The following is a 17,951-nucleotide window of genomic DNA, read 5'->3' on the forward strand; positions in this document are numbered from 1 at the left end:
CATCTTCACCCTCTTTTAGGAAATGCGATGGGACCTGTGATCTGGGCTGGTTTTGGCTGGGCGGGGGTGGTTGTTACCTGGGGAGCAGGATTTGGGGAGCACGATGGTTCCCGATAGCGGGTTGTGGTTTGGTGGGCTCAGTCCTGCCCTTCCCTGGCGGTTCCCAAGTGGAGCAGCTCAGCTCTGGGAGCGAACTTGCCTCCACGTGACCCCCGTGGACGGGTGGCCGGGCCGGAACGCCAGTGGGATTGTTACGAACTTGATTTTTTTTGGCAAATTTTAAATAAACATCTGGGCAAAACCCTCAGTTCCAGCTGGAAAATTCCTGCTGCAAGGGGCTGCCCAGCGTCGCTGCGGCAGACGCGGCGTCTGCCTCCGGGAATTGTTCTTTCCCCCGTGTCCCCATCCCCAGCGCGGGCAGAGCTCTTGCAGGAGCGGTTTAAATCCCGTTCGCCCACGTTGGAAGCGCGGCCGGGGGCTCCAGCTGCCCCTGCGCCCACCTTCTGCCTTCAGTTAAATCCTAAATGCGGCTTTGGTGGTGGAGTGTTGCTTTGTGGGGTGAAACAGCTGCACATGCTCGGGGGGGCAGTGGTGTCACCCCCAGGGCTCGGGCCGAGTCCGGGGTCACCTCCAGCACCCGCTGATCCGCTTGGGCCTCAGCACCGTCCAGTTGAGGACGGGCAGGCGGAACTTGGTCTTGATGGGCTTCTTGATCCGGATGGCTGCCGGCGGGCAGGACCCGGCTCAGCCTCCGCCGGGGCCGGGGGACGTGGGCTCTGCCCGCCCTGAGCCACCCGGTCCCTGTGCTGTCACCGTCCCCTGTGCTGCTCCATCCCCTTGCCATGGTCGCTGCACCCATCCCTTGGCCATCGCGACCCCGACCCCCTGCAAACCTCCCTCTTCCTCTGTCCCCACGGTCCCTGTGCCCTCCCCACCCACCCAAGACCCTTACAATGGAGGGTGATGCCCCAGGGGTCTGAGGCCGGTTCTGTGCGGGAAAACCCCTCTGGTTTCTCCCATTACCACCTCCAAGGGGCTCCCTGGGCCACTACAGCCCCTCCCTGGTCCCCCCATCCCCTCCAGCACCCCCGCTGCACCCCCCGGTCCCCGCAGCATCATCCCGGATCCCCCGCGTCCCTTCGCGGGCCCTGGACCCGTGCGGGGCGGGGCTTACGGCAACGGGGCGGGGTTTAAAGGCAATGGGGCGTGGTTTTGAGCCCCGCGGGGCGTGGTTGGGCGCGGGAAGGGGCGTGTTCTCCCTCCGAGGGGGGCGTGTCCGTCTTTGGCCCCGCCCCCGAGGGTTATATAGGGGCGCGCGGGGCGGCGCGGCCCGGCCATGACCCTGCGGCGGCTGCGGCGGCTCCGGCCGAAGGAGGAGGATGCGGCGGCGGCCCCGGAGCGCCCCGGCCCCGCCGACGTCTACCGAGCGCTGGCGGCTGCCGGGGGAACGCTGCCCCGGGTGCGCAAGGTAGGGCTGGCGGCGGCCCCGGGCGCGGGGAGGGCGGGGGAGCCTCCTCAGTGCCCCCGGTTTGTGCCGCGGGGTCGGTGGGGACCCGGCGCCGCCATCAGCAACGGGCCGGGGGGGGGCAGTGGGGGTGCGACGTGGCCTCGTGTTGCGCGGCCCCTGGTGCCCGCACCCTGCGGGGCTGCCCCGGCGGCTTCTCCTGGGCTCTGGTCCTGCCCCGGTGACCCCCCCCGACCTTTGTCCCGTGTCCCCATCCTGTCCCGGTGACATCCCCCCCTCCTGCCCCAGCGTCTCCCCACCCCGGTCCCATCTTCCACCGGCACCTTCCCAGAGTCCCCGTCCCACACCAGTGTTGTCCCCCCGAGCGTCACGTCCTGTCCCAGTTCCTCCCCACATCAGGGACAGGCCCCCACCCCAGCGTACGTGGCCATGTCACCAGGATAACCATGTCCCCCCCGGGCTCTGCCCCACAGGGAATACAGGGCAGAAGGTCCCTCGGGGTCTGGCTCCATGGGACGTGGGACAATCCGCCACCGTGCTCCTGGGAAAGCCCCTTTTTGGTGGCGCTGGGGCTGTGACCGCCCCGCCGCTCCCCCCGGCCCCGCGGCGCTTCCTGAGCGTCGGGGGGAAGCAAGAGCGTAGCCGACATCCGGAGCAGAAGTGGCTTTCGTGGCCGTGCTGGCGCGGCCGGGGTCACGTGCGGTGGCCTGGATCCCACTCCCGGCCAAGGCCACCACCGGAGACGTCCCCGAGGGCGCTGGGGTGTCCCACGTCACCTCCCCGTCACTGGGGCGACATGGGGGCCCAACGTGACTGGCAGCAACTTTCCCCATGGCCAACGCACCCGACTCTGGTGGTTTTGCACTTAAACGCCCACAGATGTGTTTGAGACACTCAGCCGCGGGGCTGGTGGCACCTGCAGGGCTGGGGACACGCAGGTGGCGCAGAGCAGAGGGAGCCGCTGGCACCCGGCGGCCATCAAAACGAGCCACGTGCCACCCTCGAGGCGCCGCTCGCGATGGCGCTGACCGCAGAGGGGCATTTGGGGACAGCCCCGTCACCTCCTGCCCCGCGGCGAGGGTCCCGCTGTGCCCGGCCGGTCCCTCCGCTCGCCCACGCGTCCGTGCCCTCCACAACAGGGACATTGTCTGGGCGGGGGGGGGAGTTTTGCATGAAAAAACCCGACTTTGTGACCACAACAGGGCCCCTCTGTGCCCGGGTCCCCCCCGGAGCGTGGCGTGGGGCGGGATGCGGCGCAGGTGACGTCAAAGCGTGGGGCAGATGTGAGGGTGGCTTTGAGCACCCATGAAAGCCTCGTTATGCCCAGCCGGCCGGACGGGGGGGGGCAGCGGGTGCACCCGGGTGCTGGTTCGGTGCCGCTTTGGCACGGTGCTCCCCGCGGTTCGGTGGGGTCTGGAGGGGACACGTGGGTTCGGTTGGCCCTGCAGGGGGTGGGGGGGACGTGCCCCGGGACGGTGTCCCCGCTGACCGCTGTCCCTCTGCCACAGGGCACGGGGTTCAGGTGGGTGTCCCCGAGCCAGTCCCCGGAGGAGCACAGGTAGGGACAGGGGACCGGGTGCTGCTGATGGGGGGACACACAGGTGTGGGGCTGGGGGTGCGTCCCAGGGGGTTGGGGCTGGAAATGGGGGTGGTTTTCCAGGGGGGAGAGCAGCAATGGGGACACAGCTCCCCGGGGTGACATGACACCCCTGGACCCCACGGCCATGGGACGGGCTGCAGGGCTCTGGCCAAGGCCACTCTGGGGGTTCCCATCCCTGGGGGGGTGTCCTGTCTTTGGGGGGTGTCCTGTCCTTCTTCTGGGGTGTCCTGTCCTTGGGGTCCTGCCCAGAAGACCCAAACCCCGAAGCAGTTGAGTTGGAGTGGGGGTGCCGGGGGCTCTGCCTTGTCCCTGACCCTTGTGTCCCCCAGGAGGGTGGTGACGCTGGAGAAGAAGGCGGAGGAGACGTTCGGCTTCGAGATCCAGGTGGTTACTGTGCCGAGCTGTGCCGTGCCATGCCGAGCTGTGCCGATCTGTGCTATGCCGTGCCATGCCAAGCTGTGCCGTGCCATGCCAAGCTGTGCCAATCTGTGCTGTGCCGTGCCATGCCGAGCTCTGCTGTGCTGAGCCGTGCTGTGCCAGGCCAAGCTGTACCGAGCCATGCTGTGCCGAGCTGTGCCGTGCCATGCCAAGCTGTGCCATGCTGTGCCGTGCCATACCAAGCTGTGCCGAGCCATGCTGTGCCATGCCATGCCAAGCTGTGCCATGCTGTGCCGTGCCATGCCGCGCTCCCCACCCCTGCAGCCCATACTTGCTTTGCATCGAGGGTATTTTTAAATTGTCACTGAGCCAGGGTTTATTTTTAGTGGTGACGGAGCTGCCTGGTTACCGAAGCCTCCCCGGCCGTGACGGCGGGGGCGGCCGGGGGGGCCCCACTTGGGGCAAAACCCCCCAGGGTTGGGGTGCTGCCCTGCATCACCTGGCTACAATTAAATGCTGCAATTGCCACCTCATGGCTGTTGCTTGGGGGATGACACGGGGGGTCCCCACGTCCCTCACCAGCCCCCCTATTTCAGACCTACGGGCTGCACCATCAGGACAGGAACAGCGTGGAGACGTTCACCTTCGTGTGCCGGGTGCACGGCGGGAGCCCGGCCGAGGCCGCGGGGCTCCAGACCGGTGAGCACATCCCCGGGGGGGCGGGGGGGCCCCGGCCATGGGGACCAGCATCCCTGAACCCATTGCCCCCCCTGCTCCAGGGGACACCATCACAGGGGTCAACGGGCTGAATGTGGAGGGCGTCCGGCACCGGGAGATCGTGGAGATCATTAAGAACTCGGGCAACACGCTCCGGTGAGCTGGGGGGACGCGGGGGGTGTCCCAAATGGCCCCCAGTCCCCCCGCTGACGGCTGCTGCCCCACAGGCTGGACACGCTCTATGGGACATCCATCCGGAGGGCCGAGCTGGAGGCCCGGCTGCAGTACCTGAAGGTGAGGTGGGGGGGACTAGGGGGGTTAGGCGGGGCTGGGGACCCCCCCACAGTGTCCTCACCCCTGTCTGCTTCCCCCCAGCAAACACTGTATGAGAAGTGGGGGGAGTACCGCTCGCTGATGGTGCAGGAGCAGCGGCTGGTGCGTGGTGAGTGGGGGCCAGGGGAGGGTGGGGGGGGATTTGGCACCCCCAGCCCCTTTTGACCCGCAGTGTCCCTCCTCAGGCGTGGTGGCCAAGGACCCCAACATCTACGACACGCTGGAGTCGATCCGCTGGTGCCTGCAGGCCGGGGGGGGGCTCCCCGGCGGCTCCCCCCGCACCAGCGCCTGCGGCAGCGACGATTCCCTCTACCAGACCTGCCTGTTCGCCTCCGCCGACTCGCTGGACGGGGACAAGGACAAGGACGGGGACAAGGACGCGGACAGCGGGGGTCCCGCGCCCCCCCCGCCGCGGCCCCGGCCGGTCCTGGCCCGCAGCGCCAGCCTCAAGTGCAGCGGGGGCCCGGGGGCTGCGGGGCGGCTGTGGGCACGGGCCGGGGACCCCGCGGAGGAGGCGGCCGCCCCCCGCAAGGGCCGGCACAGCAGCTTCCGCCGGCGGCTGCTCAAGTTCATCCCGGGACTGAACCGGGCGCTGGAGGAGGAGGAGAGCCACCTCTAGCCGGGACCCGCGCCTATTTATTTATTTATTGCACGGGGCCGTGCGCCCCCGCCGCCCCCCGGGGCCGCTGGCAGGAGCTCGGGGTCGGCCTCGGGGGTCCCAGCTCGGCTGTGGGGGTCCCAGCGCCGAGGGACGGACGTGGGGACACCCCCGAGGCGGCTCGCGAAGCCACCGCTCATCTCAGGAATCGCTGCCCTCCTCGCTGGGGGGCGCAGGGGGCCCCGCTTCCCCCCCCCGGCTCAGGGGACAATGGGGGGTCCTGCCCCCTGCCGCCCCCACGGGCTTTTTGTACCGCGCTCGGCGTTCGCCAATACAGAGACTTTTTGCAGCAGCCTGTGGGTGTGAGTGGGGGGACGGAGCCCCGTGGGGACAGGGGTGGCTGGGGGCGGCGTGTCCCCTGGGCTGCAGCCCCCCCCACGCTGCCCCCTTTGCCCTCCCCCCTGCCAGGCCTCGGGGTGACCCCAGTCACCTTGGGCTCTGCCTGGGCTGCTGGGGACACCCCCGTGTCCCCCAACCTGCCGCAGCCCCGGTACCACGGGTCGTGTCCTGGCACGGGGGGGCCCAGCCAGGCCCTTCCTGCCTCGTTTCCTCCGGCAGCCGGCGGGAAGCCGGTCCCACCCGAACCTTTCCGCCAGTGGGGGCCGGGGTGCCCGTGGGGATGGGCACTGGGGTCCCCCCACCCCTGCCCTGCTGCCCCCCACTCCCACCAAACCAGCACCCAGAGGCCTTGGGGGGCACAGAGCCCCCCCCGCTGCTGCAGCGAGCGCCCCCGGGGGGCCCTTGCACAAGCGTTCGTGCAAGCACCGAGAGCCCCCAGCCCCGTGCCACGGACCTGCAGGGGGCCCTGGGGCTGTGCTCTGTGCCTCAGTTTCCCCTTCAGCTTGTAGCCGTCCCTGGCTGAGCCGCTGCATGTTTGGGGAGCCCAGGGGAGCCCCAGCTCGGAGCTCTTGCACCTCACAGGTGGACCCCCCCAGGAGGGTCTGTAGGAGGTTTTGGGGATGAGCACATGTACGTGCTGCGGGGCTGTGTGTGCACACATGTATGCACTGTGAGGCTGTGTGTGCACATGTGTGTGCACTGCGGGGCTGTGTGTGTGCACTAGAGCTCTGTGTGCACACGAGTGTGCTGTGGGGCTGTGTGCACACATGTATGCACTGTGGGGCTGTGTGTGCACGTGTATGTGTGCTGCAGGGCTGCGTGTGCACACATGTATGCACTGTGGGGCTGTGTGTGCACATGTATGTGTGCTGCAGGGCTGCGTGTGCACACATGTATGCACTGTGGGGCTGCGTGTGCACATGTATGTGTGCTGCAGGGCTGCGTGTGCACACGTATGCACTGTCGGGCTGTGTGTGCACACGTGTGTGCTGCAGGGCTGCGTGTGCACACATGTATGCACTGTGGGGCTGTGTGTGCACACATATGTGTGCTGCAGGGCTGCGTGTGCACACATGTATGCACTGTGGGGCTGTGTGAGCGCACGTATGTGTGCTGCAGGGCTGCGTGTGCACACATGTATGCACTGTGGGGCTGTGTGAGCGCACGTATGTGTGCTGCTGGGCTGCGTGTGCACACATGTATGCACTGTGGGGCTGTGTGTGCACACGTATGTGTGCTGCAGGGCTGCGTGAGCACACATGTATGCACTGTGGGGCTGTGTGTGCACACGTGTGTGCTGCAGGGCTGCGTGTGCACACATGTATGCACTCTGGGGCTGTGTGTGCACATGTATGTGTGCTGCAGGGCTGCGTGAGCACACATGTATGCACTGTGGGGCTGTGTGTGCACACGTGTGTGTGCTGCAGGGCTGTGTGTGCACACGTATGCACTGTGGGGCTGTGTGTGCACATGTATGTGCACTGCGGGGCTGTGTGTGTGCACTAGAGCTCTGTGTGCACATGAATGTGCTGAGGGGCTGTGTGTGCACATGTATGTGTGCTGCGGGGCTGCGTGTGCACACATGTATGCACTGTGAGGCTGTGTGTGCACACGTGTGTGCTGTGGGGCTGTGTGTGCACACATGTATGCACTGTGGGGCTGTATGTGCACACGTATGTGTGCTGCAGGGCTGCGTGTGCACATATATGTGCACTGCAGGGCTGTGTGTGTGCACTAGAGCTCTGTGTGCACACGATTGTGCTGTGGGGCTGTGTGTGCACACGAGTGTGCTGTGGGGCTGTGTGTGCACACATGTATGCACTGTGGGGCTGTGTGTGCACACGTATGTGTTCTGCAGGGCTGCATGTGCACACATGTATGCACTGTGAGGCTGTGTGTGCACATGTATGTGCACTGCAGGGCTGTGTGTGTGCACTAGAGCTCTGTGTGCACACTAGTGTGCTGCAGGGCTGTGTGTGCACAGATGTATGCACCATGGGGCTGTGTGTGCACACGTATGTGTGCTGCAGGGCTGTGTGTGCACACGCGTGTGCTGCAGGTCTGCGTGTGCACACGTGCACCACGTGCCGACACGTGTGCGCTGGGGCCCGGCCAGCTCCCTGCCGCTCTCCTGCCTTGTCCCCGTTCCAGGACAGCTCCGTGCTTGGACATTTATGGTCTGGCTCACGGTGCCCGCCCGCGCGCTGCCATGCTCGGGGCACCCCGTCCCCGTCACGGCCGTCACGGGACCCCCCCGCGGCAACTGCCACCCCACGCGGAGCTTTTTTTAGCCCTGACCTAGAGCTGCGAGTGCCCAGGGCCAGGGAGGCGCCGGCCGGACACCGGGGTCACGCGTGGCACCGGGCAGTGCCGGCGGGAACGCCCTGGAGCAGCCGGTCATTACTGGCATATTTAGGCCCGAGACAGGGAGGCAGGACCGGCCGTGGGCACCCTGCAGCCACCGCCCCACCCGTGGGTGCCCTGCGAGCCCCCGTGGGCGCCCCGTGAGCCCCCATGCCCACCCAACGGGCCCTGGGGGCAGCGGGGAGGGACAGCTCATGGCCACTGTGTCCCCATGTCCTCCCCGGGGTGTTGGGGTGGATCCGGCACCGGGGCGCCAGCACAAGCCGGGGCTCCCCCCACATATCCCCGTGGCCTTGCTGGGGTGCCTGGGTTCGGGTTTCCTCCCCCGGAGCCAGTCGGGGTACAGCTAATCCCTGCTGCGGGGGCTGCTGCTGTCACCTCCTGCCGCTGCTGTCACCTCTCCTGCTGCTGCCGCCACCGAGCGATGGGTGCAAAAGGGCTGTGGCCACCATGCTCTGTGACCCCGGTGGCTTTGGGACCCCCTGGCAGCTCTAGAACCCCCGACAGCTCCAGGACCCCGAGCCTGACCCTGTCCGGCGGGCTCCTGGCTGTACGGGGCTGCCACCAGCCTTGTCCCCCCCGTTTGCACCGGCTGCTGCCCCAGCCCAGCACGGGGCCGGCACCGGCTGCCGCACCCGCTTTGCCCCCCGTTTGCACGGGCTGCTGCCCCGGTACCGGGGGCGGGGACCCCGGTGAGTCCCGGCAGAGCCCGGGGGATCCCTACGGGGGCGACCCCGGTGATGCCGCGGGATCCCGGGGACGTCAGCGACCGGCCGTGACGTCACGGGCCCCCGCCTGGGGGGCGGGAACCGGGGCCAGAGCGAGGGAACGGGCGGCGGGAGGAGGCGGCGGCGACGTCACCCCCGGTATCCCCGAGTCCCCTCGGGCTCCTGGGGCCGGTCCCGGGCGGGGGGACATTGCTGGGGTGGCATTAACGAGGGTGGCGCTAACGGGGGACACTAGTAAGGCTGGCACTGACGAGGGGGACATTGCTGGGGTGGCACTAATGGGGGTGGCACTTATAGGGGTGGCACTAATTGGGGGGGCACTATTAAGGGTGGCACTAGCGAGAGGGCACTGCTGGCATAGCACTAATGGGGTGGCACTAATGGTGGCACTACAAGGATGGCGCTCGTGGAGGTGGCACTGTCGAGGGGGACATTACTGGGGTGACACTTACGAGGGTGGCACTAATGGGGGCACTAATAAGGGTGGCACTAACGAATGGGACATTGCTGGGGTGGCACTAACGAGGGTGGCATTAATGGGGGGCACTAATGGGGGTGGCACTAACGGGAGGACATTGCTGGGGTGGCACTAACGGAGGGGCACTAATGGGATGACACTAACGAGGGGGACATTGCTGCGGTGGCACTAACGGGGGTGGCACTAATGGCGGTGGCTGTAACGAGGGGGGGCATCTCTGGGGACATTCCAGAGGTCTGACACCAACGGGGGTCATTGCCAAGGCTGGCATCACTGGTGGCACTAACGGGGGGACACTGACGAGGGTGCCATTTCTGGTGGCACTAACGGGAGTGACACTGGGTGGGGAGCATTGCTGGTGGCATCGCTGCTGGCACTAACGTGGGGAGGAGGCATCGCTGGGGGCACCGCAAAGGGCTGGTGACACTAACGAGGTGGCACTAATGGGGGTGGCACTAACGGGCTTACGGGTTGGGGGGGACATTGCCCAAGGCTGGTGTTGCTGGTGACACTAACGGGGGTGGCACTAATGGGGCTGTCAAGCCGCGGGGATCGACTGGGCACGGCGGGGCGGGTCCCCCAAGATTCCCGATTCGGCCCCGGGAGCGGGTACAGGGGTAGTACCGGGGGTACCGGGGGTAGTACCGGGGGTACCGGGGGAGTATCGGGGGGTAGTATCGAGGGGGCACTGGGGGGGTACGGGAGGGTACCGGCTTGGTACCGGAGGGGTGCCGGGTGGTTCCCGGGGGGTACCGGCTCCCTCCCCGCCCATCTCTCGCCGCTCGGGCTGAGCTCATCGCTCCCGCCTCGGGCGCCGTTCCCGGCGCTGGGCGCCCGCCAGCAGCCGCCGCTCTTTCCATCGCCCCGGCCAGGGTCTCCCCGCGGGGACCGGGAGCGGGGGCGGGGGGGACGCGGGCTCCCGCACTCGGGCACCGAGCGGGAGGACACCGCGGGTACCGGCACCGAGAACGCTGAGCACCGGAGATACCGGCCCAGATGGGCACCGGGGATACCGGTACCGGGGGGGCATCGAGGATGGGGCTCCGGGGATGGCAGCACCGAGGGGGCACCGGGGATGGGGGCACCGGGAATGGAGTCCCCAGGGGATGTCAGCACCTGAGTACCAGCAACGAGGGGTCACCGGGGATAACGGCACCGGGGATAGCAGAACCGAAGGGGGCAGAAGATGTGGGCTTCGGGGATGGAAGTACCGGGAATGGCGGCACCGAAAAGATACCGGGGATGGAGGAACCCAGGGGGCATCGGGGATAACAGCACCGGAGATACCGGCACCAAGGAGGCACCGGGGATGGAGGCACCGAGGGGTGTCAGCTCCTGGGTACCAGCAGCGAGGGCACACCGGGGATATCGGTACCGAGGGGACACCGGGGATAACGGCGCCGGGGATAGCGGTATCGAGGGGATAACCGGGGATAACGGCACTGGGGATAAAGGCACCAAGGAGGCACCGGGGATACCGGCACCGGGAATACGGGCATCGGGAATACCGGCACGGAGGGAATACCCGGGGATAACGACACTGGGGATAAAGGCACCAAGGAGGCACCGCAGATAACGGTACCGGGGATACCGGCACCGAGGGGATACCCGGGGATAACGGTACCCGGGATAAAAGCAGCGGGGCGGACATCGGGGATCCCAGCACCGAGTGAGTAGGAGAACGGGGATACCGGCCCCGGCCCCTGCCCGTCCCAGCCCCGGGGTCTCCCCCCTTTCCCCGCCGGCGGCCTCGGGAGCCCCCGGGATGGGGGGGGCCGGGGGGCGCCCGTTCTATTTTTAGCCGGGGCCGCGCGGGTATTTTTAGCGCGGGCGCCGCGGTTGCGTCAATGGAACCCCGCGTGCGTCACGGCCGCGCCCCCGCCGGAACCGCCCCCCCCGCTCCTTCTACGGCGCCGCCGTGCGTCACGGGCCCGCGCGCCGCCCCGCGCGTCACCGAGCGCTTAAGAGAAAGTAGTGACGAGACCGGAGCCCGGCGGAGCCCGCGCGGCGGCGGCGGCAGCGGAGCGGGAACCGGAGCCCCGCCGCGCCGGCACCCGGGTACGGGCGGCACCGGGCTGCGGGGACCGGGCGAGGGACGCCGGGGGCGGGATGTCCCGGGGATGGGGAGTGCGCGCAGCGGGAGGTGCACGGGGTCGGGGGGCCCGGGGGACAGCGGGGCGGGTGTCCCGGTGGTGCTGGAGGCGGGTCGCGGCGGGCGTCCTGCGAAGCGTGTCCCAGTGGCACCGGGGGACGCCGGTTCGGGTGTTCCGATGTTACTGGGGGCAGCCGGGTCGCGTGTCCCGGTAGCACCGGGGCGCAGGGCGGCGGGCGTCCTGCGAAGTGCGTGGAGTCGGGTGGCCCGGTGGCACCAGGGGGCTCCGGGTCGGGCGTCCCGATGTCACTGGGGAGAACCGCGTCGGGCGTCCCGATGTCACGGGGTACTCGGAGCTGCGGGCGCTCTGCAAAGTGCGCGGGGTCGGGCGTCCCGGAGGCATCCGGGAGAACCGCGTCGGGTGTCCCGGTGGTACCGCAGGCGAGTCGCGCCGGGCGTCCTGCGAAGTGCCTGGTGTCGGGTGTCCCGGTGGCACCTGCGGGGAACAGGGTCGGGTGTCCGGGTGGCACCAGGGAGAACCGGATCGAACGTCTCGGCGGCAGCGGGGGGAGCCGTGTCGGGTGTCCCGGTAGCACTGGGGGCTCAGGGCGGTGGGCGCGTTTTGAAGTGCATGGGGTCGGGTGTCCCGGTGGCAGCGGGGATCCCGGGGCTCGCGGGTCCCAAGGACACGCACGAGTCCGGTGAGTCCCGGAGTCCCCGGGGAGATTCGGGGATCCCGCTGGAAGGGACCGGGGGGTGCGATTGTGCCAGACTGGCCCGGGGGTACCCGGTAGCGTCGGCGGGGGAGGCGCACCGAGCGGGGGCAGCAGAGCAAGGGGTCCCGGTCCTGGGGCTCCCGGGGAGAGCCCGACGGAGGCTCCGGGAGGAGCCGTGCGGGACCGAGAGCCATTTCTGGGGCTGCCCGCGGCCGTGCAGGGCTGCGGGGCTGGGACCGGGCTGGTCTCCGCTCCTGGGACTCCCGACCGGCTCCAGCTGCAGCCAGGGAGGGTCCCGAGCCCGGGGGCTGTGGGGGGCAGAGCCATCCCAAAACCGGGCATCACCCTGGGAGCCCCGAGCAGAGCGGGCATGGAGCTGGAGCAGGCAGCACTGTGCAGGCAGCACCGTGCAGGCAGACCTGGGGACATTGCCTTGCAGGCAGCACCGTGCAGGCAAGCCCCCCGCTGCCCACGCAGGCCTGGCAGCGGCTGCGTTTCAGCGTGGCGAGGCAGCAGGTGCAGGCAGGGAGGTGGGCAGCGTTACCTTCCCCCCCCGGCACTGCCGGCTGCTCTCGCCCGCCCGCGGCCAGGCCCGGTGCCAGGGGCTGCCACCAGCCCGCGCAGGCAGTGGCTTCCAGGCCTGGGCACGAGCAGCTGCCTGCGCTCCCAAACGAGGAATCTGCAATTAGCGCTCAAGCCGTGGGCAGCGCGGGGGCCGCTGCGGGAATCTGTGCCCGGTCCCCGGGGGGTTCATGGCAGGGGGACCCCAAACGCCACCAGCGAGCAGGTGAGGGCAAAAGCATTTGAATAAGGAAGCGGCGACTGCGCTGGGTGCTGCCCGTTGGTGCCAAACCCTGTGCCGGGGCTGCAGGAAGGGTCGAGGCTTTGCATAGCCCAGCCGGCAATTTGCAGCTGTGATTTGCATGCAGGCCAGGAAAGCTGCCGGTGTCCCCCGCTGCCACGTTCCTAGCGCGGCCTCATGTCTCGATGTGGGGACAGGAGGCAACTGAGGGGTCACTGTCCCTTCTCAACCCACCTGGTCCCCAGCAGACAAGCACAAACCCCACGGGGGCACCGGGATTGGGCTGGGGGCTGGTGCCACGCCATGGGTGCCAAGGCTGAACCCATGCTGGGTATTTTTAAACCCAGCTCCCCGGGCAGGTATCGGCTTTCTGGGCACCGGCGAGAGCTGCCGCACTTGGCCGGGGGAAGCCGGGGGCCAGCGGGTGAGCCTGAGCCGGCTGCGGTGCCGTGCCCGGGCTGCGGCGGCCCGGGCCCAGGCGCAGCGTGACCTTTAAAGGTCTGCGAGATGAATTACATTATCGTCTTGCCATCAGGGTCACTCCTGGCTTTGCTTTCAGCTGGACTCCTGTTACGTCCTGCGTGGGGCCGGATCTGTGCCGCAGTGCCGGGGGCTGCAGGGATGGGGGGGTGGGCTCCTCTCCTCGCAGCAGCCAGTGGATCTGGCTGCGTTTGCTTTTCCAAAAGGCTCAGGAATGGGTGGATGGGGGAGTCGGACCCTTGAGCCCTGGTTCAGCCTCGGCTCTGGCTTTCCCCGGCCAGCCCGGGGCTCGGGAATCCACCACCCGCATTCCTCCCTCCTTCCCTTTCGGTGGCTTTGCTAAGCCAGCGTTTTGGGGAATGTCCTTTGCGCCCATTGGCTGTGGCGTGACCTTTCCCGAGGGTGGCAGCGGCCGCCGCCGGACAGCCAGCAGCTCCGGGGATCCAGCTCCAGCCCCGCTGCCTGCGAGGGGACCCCGGCCAAGCCGCCGCGGTTCTCGCTCCATCTCCATCCTCGGTGTGGTCGCGGGGTGTTTGGGTGGTGGGGTCCCCGCTGACAGCCCGCTCTCCCCACAGAGATGCCCTGCATCCAGGCGCAGTACGGCACGGCGGGCACCGGCCCCTGCGAGCGCTGCCCGGCCGAGCTGCTCAGCCCCGAGGGCGGCCGATTCCCCATGGAGGTGGCCGGCGCAGACCTGGCGGCCGCCCCCGCCCTGCCCAGCTTCAGCACCTTCATGGAGGGCTACGCCGGCGAGTTCGATGCTTTCCTCTACCAGCTGCCGGCCGGCGGCCAGCCCACCGCCACCTTCAAGCTGGAGGACTTCCAGGTGTACGGCTGCTACCCCGGCACCTTCGGCGGGCAGCCGGATGAGACCCTCTCCTCCAGCGGCTCGGACTGTTACAGCAGCCCCTGCTCCGTCCCCTCACCCGCCACGCCGGGCTTCCAGCCGCCCCAGGTTCCGGGCTGGGACGGCTCCTTCGGGGCGTACTCGCCCCCACCGAACTACGAGGGCGGGCGGCCCTGGGTTGAATCGGCCGAAGGCAGCGGGTCACAGCCCCCCTTCTTCGCCTTCGGCCCCCCGGCACCGCGCCCCTGCGGGTCCCCCGCGACCCTGAAGGGACAGCCGGGCCCCTCGCCCCGCCTGGACCCGCGGCTGCTGGACACAGACACCTTCGCCCTGGCGCAGGGCTCCCCCGGGGGCTTCGCCGGGCTGCCCCTGCCCCCCGCCTCGCCGCTGCTGGAGGGGCCGCCGCTGGCCCCCAGCAAGGCGCGCAGCCCCGGCGCGGGCGAGGGCCGCTGCGCCGTGTGCGGGGACAACGCCTCCTGCCAGCACTACGGCGTGCGCACCTGCGAGGGCTGCAAGGGCTTCTTCAAGGTAAGGGCGGCCCCCCCGGACCCGCCGCTGGGATGTTCCCACAATGCTTTGCGGCAGCGGGAGGATGCTGCGGGTCCCCGGGGAGGGGCAGGGTGGGGATGTGGTTCTCCCCGCGGATGCGGAGCCGGATGCCGGGCTGGAGCGGGAGGAAAAGGAGGACAGAAGGGCTTTTGTTTGGGGTTTGGTGCCGCGGGCTGAGCCGCGGCCGTTCCTTCCCCGCCCGCAGCGCACGGTACAGAAGAACGCCAAGTACATCTGCCTGGCCAACAAGGACTGTCCCGTGGACAAGCGGCGGAGGAACCGCTGCCAGTTCTGCCGCTTCCAGAAGTGCCTGGCTGTCGGCATGGTCAAAGAAGGTACCGGCGTCCCCTCCTGGGGTTGGGGGTCCCAGCGGGAGTTGGGGGGTGACCTGGAGTGGAGGACAGACGCGCTCACTGCGTTTCCCTCGCCGCAGTGGTCCGGACCGACAGCCTGAAGGGGCGGCGGGGCCGCCTGCCCTCCAAGCCCAAACAGCCGCCGGACACGTCGCCCGTCAGCCTCATCACCTCCCTGGTGCGGGCGCACATCGACTCGGTGCCCAGCGCCACCAAGCTCGACTACTCCAAGGTAGGGCCGGTGCCACCGCCCCACGCCATCCCCGCGGCCGCGCTGGGCTGGATGCTCACCCCGTCCCCGCGGCAGTTCCAGGAGTCGGTGCCGTGCCAGTTCGAGAAGGAGGACTCGATGGACGTGCAGCAGTTTTACGACCTGCTCACCGGCTCCATGGACGTCATCCGCAAGTGGGCCCAGAAGATCCAGGGCTTCGCCGAGCTGCCCAAGGAGGACCAGGACCTGCTGCTGGAGTCGGCCTTCCTCGAGCTCTTCATCCTCCGCCTGGCCTACCGGTGAGCCCCGGCACGGCGCGGCGCGGCGGGGAGCCCCGTGCCGGGGTTTGGGGGTGACGTGTGGTTGTCCCCACAGCTCCAAGCCCGAGGAAGGGAAACTCATCTTCTGCAACGGGGTGGTGCTGCACCGCCTGCAGTGCGTGCGCGGCTTCGGCGACTGGATCGACGCCATCCTGGAGTTCTCCCACAGCCTGCACCGCATGAGCGTCGACGTCCCCTCCTTCTCCTGCCTCGCCGCCCTCGTCATCATCACAGGTGAGCCCCCCCCGCTGTCCCCTCCCCGGCCCCGCAGCCGTCACGCTGGCCTCACGGCTCCGTGTCCTTCCCCCCGTCAGACCGGCACGGGCTGAAGGAGCCAAAGCGGGTGGAGGAGCTGCAGAACCGCATCGTGGGGTGTCTGAAGGACCACGTGGCCGCGGGGGGGGCCGAGCCGGGGCGCCCCGGCTGCCTCTCCAAGCTGCTGGGCAAACTGCCCGAGCTGCGCAGCCTCTGCACCCAGGGCCTCCAGCGCATCTTCTACCTGAAGCTGGAGGACCTGGTGCCGCCGCCCCCCATCGTCGATAAGATCTTCATGGACACGCTGCCCTTCTGAGCCCCTGGCCGGGGGGGGCTGCCACCAGCCTTGACCCCCCCGGGGTTGTCTGGGGACACCTCCATCCCCCCCAGGGATGCCTGGGTCCCCCGTTCAGCTGCCTGGGTGTCCCCTTGGGGACAGCCCGGTCCCCCACGTGCCTTCGCGGCGCCGGACGCAGACACACCCCACCCCCAGTGCCTTCGCCCCGGGGGGCATCGCCGGCGCGGCGCCCCCCTTCTCCCCTGTAAAAAACCCCCCCGTTGTAAATAGCGAGCGGCCACATCCTGTACAGAGCGGGGAGCGCGGGGGGGGCAGGGGGTTTGTCCCCCCCGCCCAATCCCACTCCCTTTTATATTTTCTCTTTTTTGCCTCTTTTGGCCATTTTCTGTATATAAACTTGTACGTATATTGAGAGCCACCCAAAGGAGCCGTTCCTCTCGTGTGTCTCCCCCGCTCGGATCAGCTATATTTAATATACAGTGATTCTGGAGGGGGGGCAGAGCGCCAGGGCTGGGGACAGCCGCTGCGGGGACAGCCGGGGCACCGGAGCCGCACGTTGCCCACGCCGCTGCCCTTGAACCGTCACTCGCCCCCCCGGCGGCGGCTGCCGCGGCCCCGCACCTGTCGCCCGCCTGATTTATCGTCCCTAAAATAACCGGGAAGCGTGACTGGGTCCCCCCCGTGGCCCTGGGGACGTGGCGAGCGGCAGGGCCAGCGCTGGCAGAGGGGACGGTGTTTGGGGTCCCCGGACAGGGTGGGGGGCCCGGTGTGTGTGGGGGACACACTGGGTTGGCGCTGTCCCCCAGCTTGTCCCCTTCCTCCTGCTGGGGACAGCCTGGCCCCGGAGCAAATGTTAATGGGGACACCGAGGGCCGGTGACAAACAAGGGCCACATTGAAGCACTGCGCTGGGGGGGCCCCACAAAACAAGGGCCCCTCTGTCCCCCCCGCCCCCGCCATGGGGACAGTGCTGACGCACGGCGGGGCCGCGGCTGGGGGGTCGCTCCGGGGGGTCCGGGAGAGCCTCACGCTGGGGGGACGGGGGACACGGGGTGACAGCGTGGCTCTGCCCCGCTGCGGGGCGGGAATGGCCGTGCCATGGGGCAGGGGTGGCCGTGCCACAGCCCAGCCGCTGCCTGTCCCAACCTCGGTGACGGTGCCACCCCGCACCCCGAAGCCACCAGGGAGGGCACCCTGAGGCCAATGACTGGGTTGGAGGGAGGACGGGTCCCTGTCGCCTCCCTGTGGTGCAGGACTGGCCTCTGCCCACCTTGTCCCATCCCTGTCCCCATCCCCTTGCTGGGGGCTGCAGCAGGAGGGACGGGGACGCTGGTGCCAGCAGTGCCAGGTAAAAATAGCCCCGCGCTGGCCGCGGCCACAGCGGCTGCCCCGGGGACAGGGACGTGTGTCCCGGCATGTGCCCGGCCCTGCGCCCGGTGACATGCACCGCCACAGCCCCTCTGCTATTCACACCAGGACATGTGTCACCACAGCGGCATGGGTGGCCTGATGCCAGTGCCCCAAATCAGTGTCCCCATGTCCCTGCATCCCCATGTCCACCCATCCCCATATCCACCTGTCCATACATCCTATTGTCCCTATGTCCATGTCCATCCATCCCTATGTCCCCCTTTCCCCATGTCCCTTTCTCCAGTATCCTCTGTGTCCCTGTGCCCCAAATCCCCATGTCCCCCTGTCCCGCCTGTCCATATGTCCCCATATTGGTGTCTCTGTGGCCCCAAATCCCCATGTCCCTCTGTCCATATGTCCCCATATTGGTGTCTCTGTGGCCCCATGGCCCCTTTCCCAAGTCCTGTGTCCCCTGTCCCCATGTACATCCCGGTGTTCCCTGTTGCCGCCCCGGGGATGGCACTGCGGGGGGGTCACCGGAGGTCACCGGTCCCCAGTCCCGTTCAGTAACCACCACGGAGCCCCCAGTCCAGGGGGGCGCTGTGGGCTCGGGCGCGCT

At 68.6% G+C, this 17,951-nt stretch overlaps 2 protein-coding genes across 2 annotated transcripts; both read left to right on the plus strand.

Moving 5' to 3' along the window:
• Positions 1-1,336: 1,336 nt before the first annotated feature.
• TAMALIN (trafficking regulator and scaffold protein tamalin) lies at positions 1,337-5,305 on the plus strand (the record flags this gene model as incomplete). Its single annotated transcript, XM_080360718.1, has 8 exons — positions 1,337-1,468; positions 2,974-3,023; positions 3,395-3,449; positions 4,040-4,142; positions 4,223-4,316; positions 4,388-4,454; positions 4,536-4,602; positions 4,679-5,305. 8 exons carry the CDS (start codon positions 1,337-1,339, stop codon positions 5,110-5,112), a joined length of 1,002 nt encoding a protein of 333 aa, XP_080216844.1. The 3' UTR covers positions 5,113-5,305.
• Positions 5,306-11,067: 5,762 nt separating this feature from the next.
• NR4A1 (nuclear receptor subfamily 4 group A member 1) lies at positions 11,068-16,001 on the plus strand (the record flags this gene model as incomplete). The annotated part of the gene is made up of 7 exons (XM_080360495.1): positions 11,068-11,118; positions 13,726-14,525; positions 14,752-14,881; positions 14,980-15,131; positions 15,207-15,409; positions 15,486-15,664; positions 15,745-16,001. The coding sequence occupies exons 2-7, from the start codon at positions 13,728-13,730 to the stop codon at positions 15,999-16,001; spliced, it is 1,719 nt and encodes a 572-aa protein (XP_080216621.1). The 5' UTR covers positions 11,068-11,118; positions 13,726-13,727.
• Between the last annotated feature and the right edge of the window lie 1,950 nt (positions 16,002-17,951).

This window comes from Nesoenas mayeri, assembly GCF_963082525.1.
Source record: "Nesoenas mayeri genome assembly, chromosome: 28".
NCBI lineage: Eukaryota > Metazoa > Chordata > Aves > Columbiformes > Columbidae > Nesoenas > Nesoenas mayeri.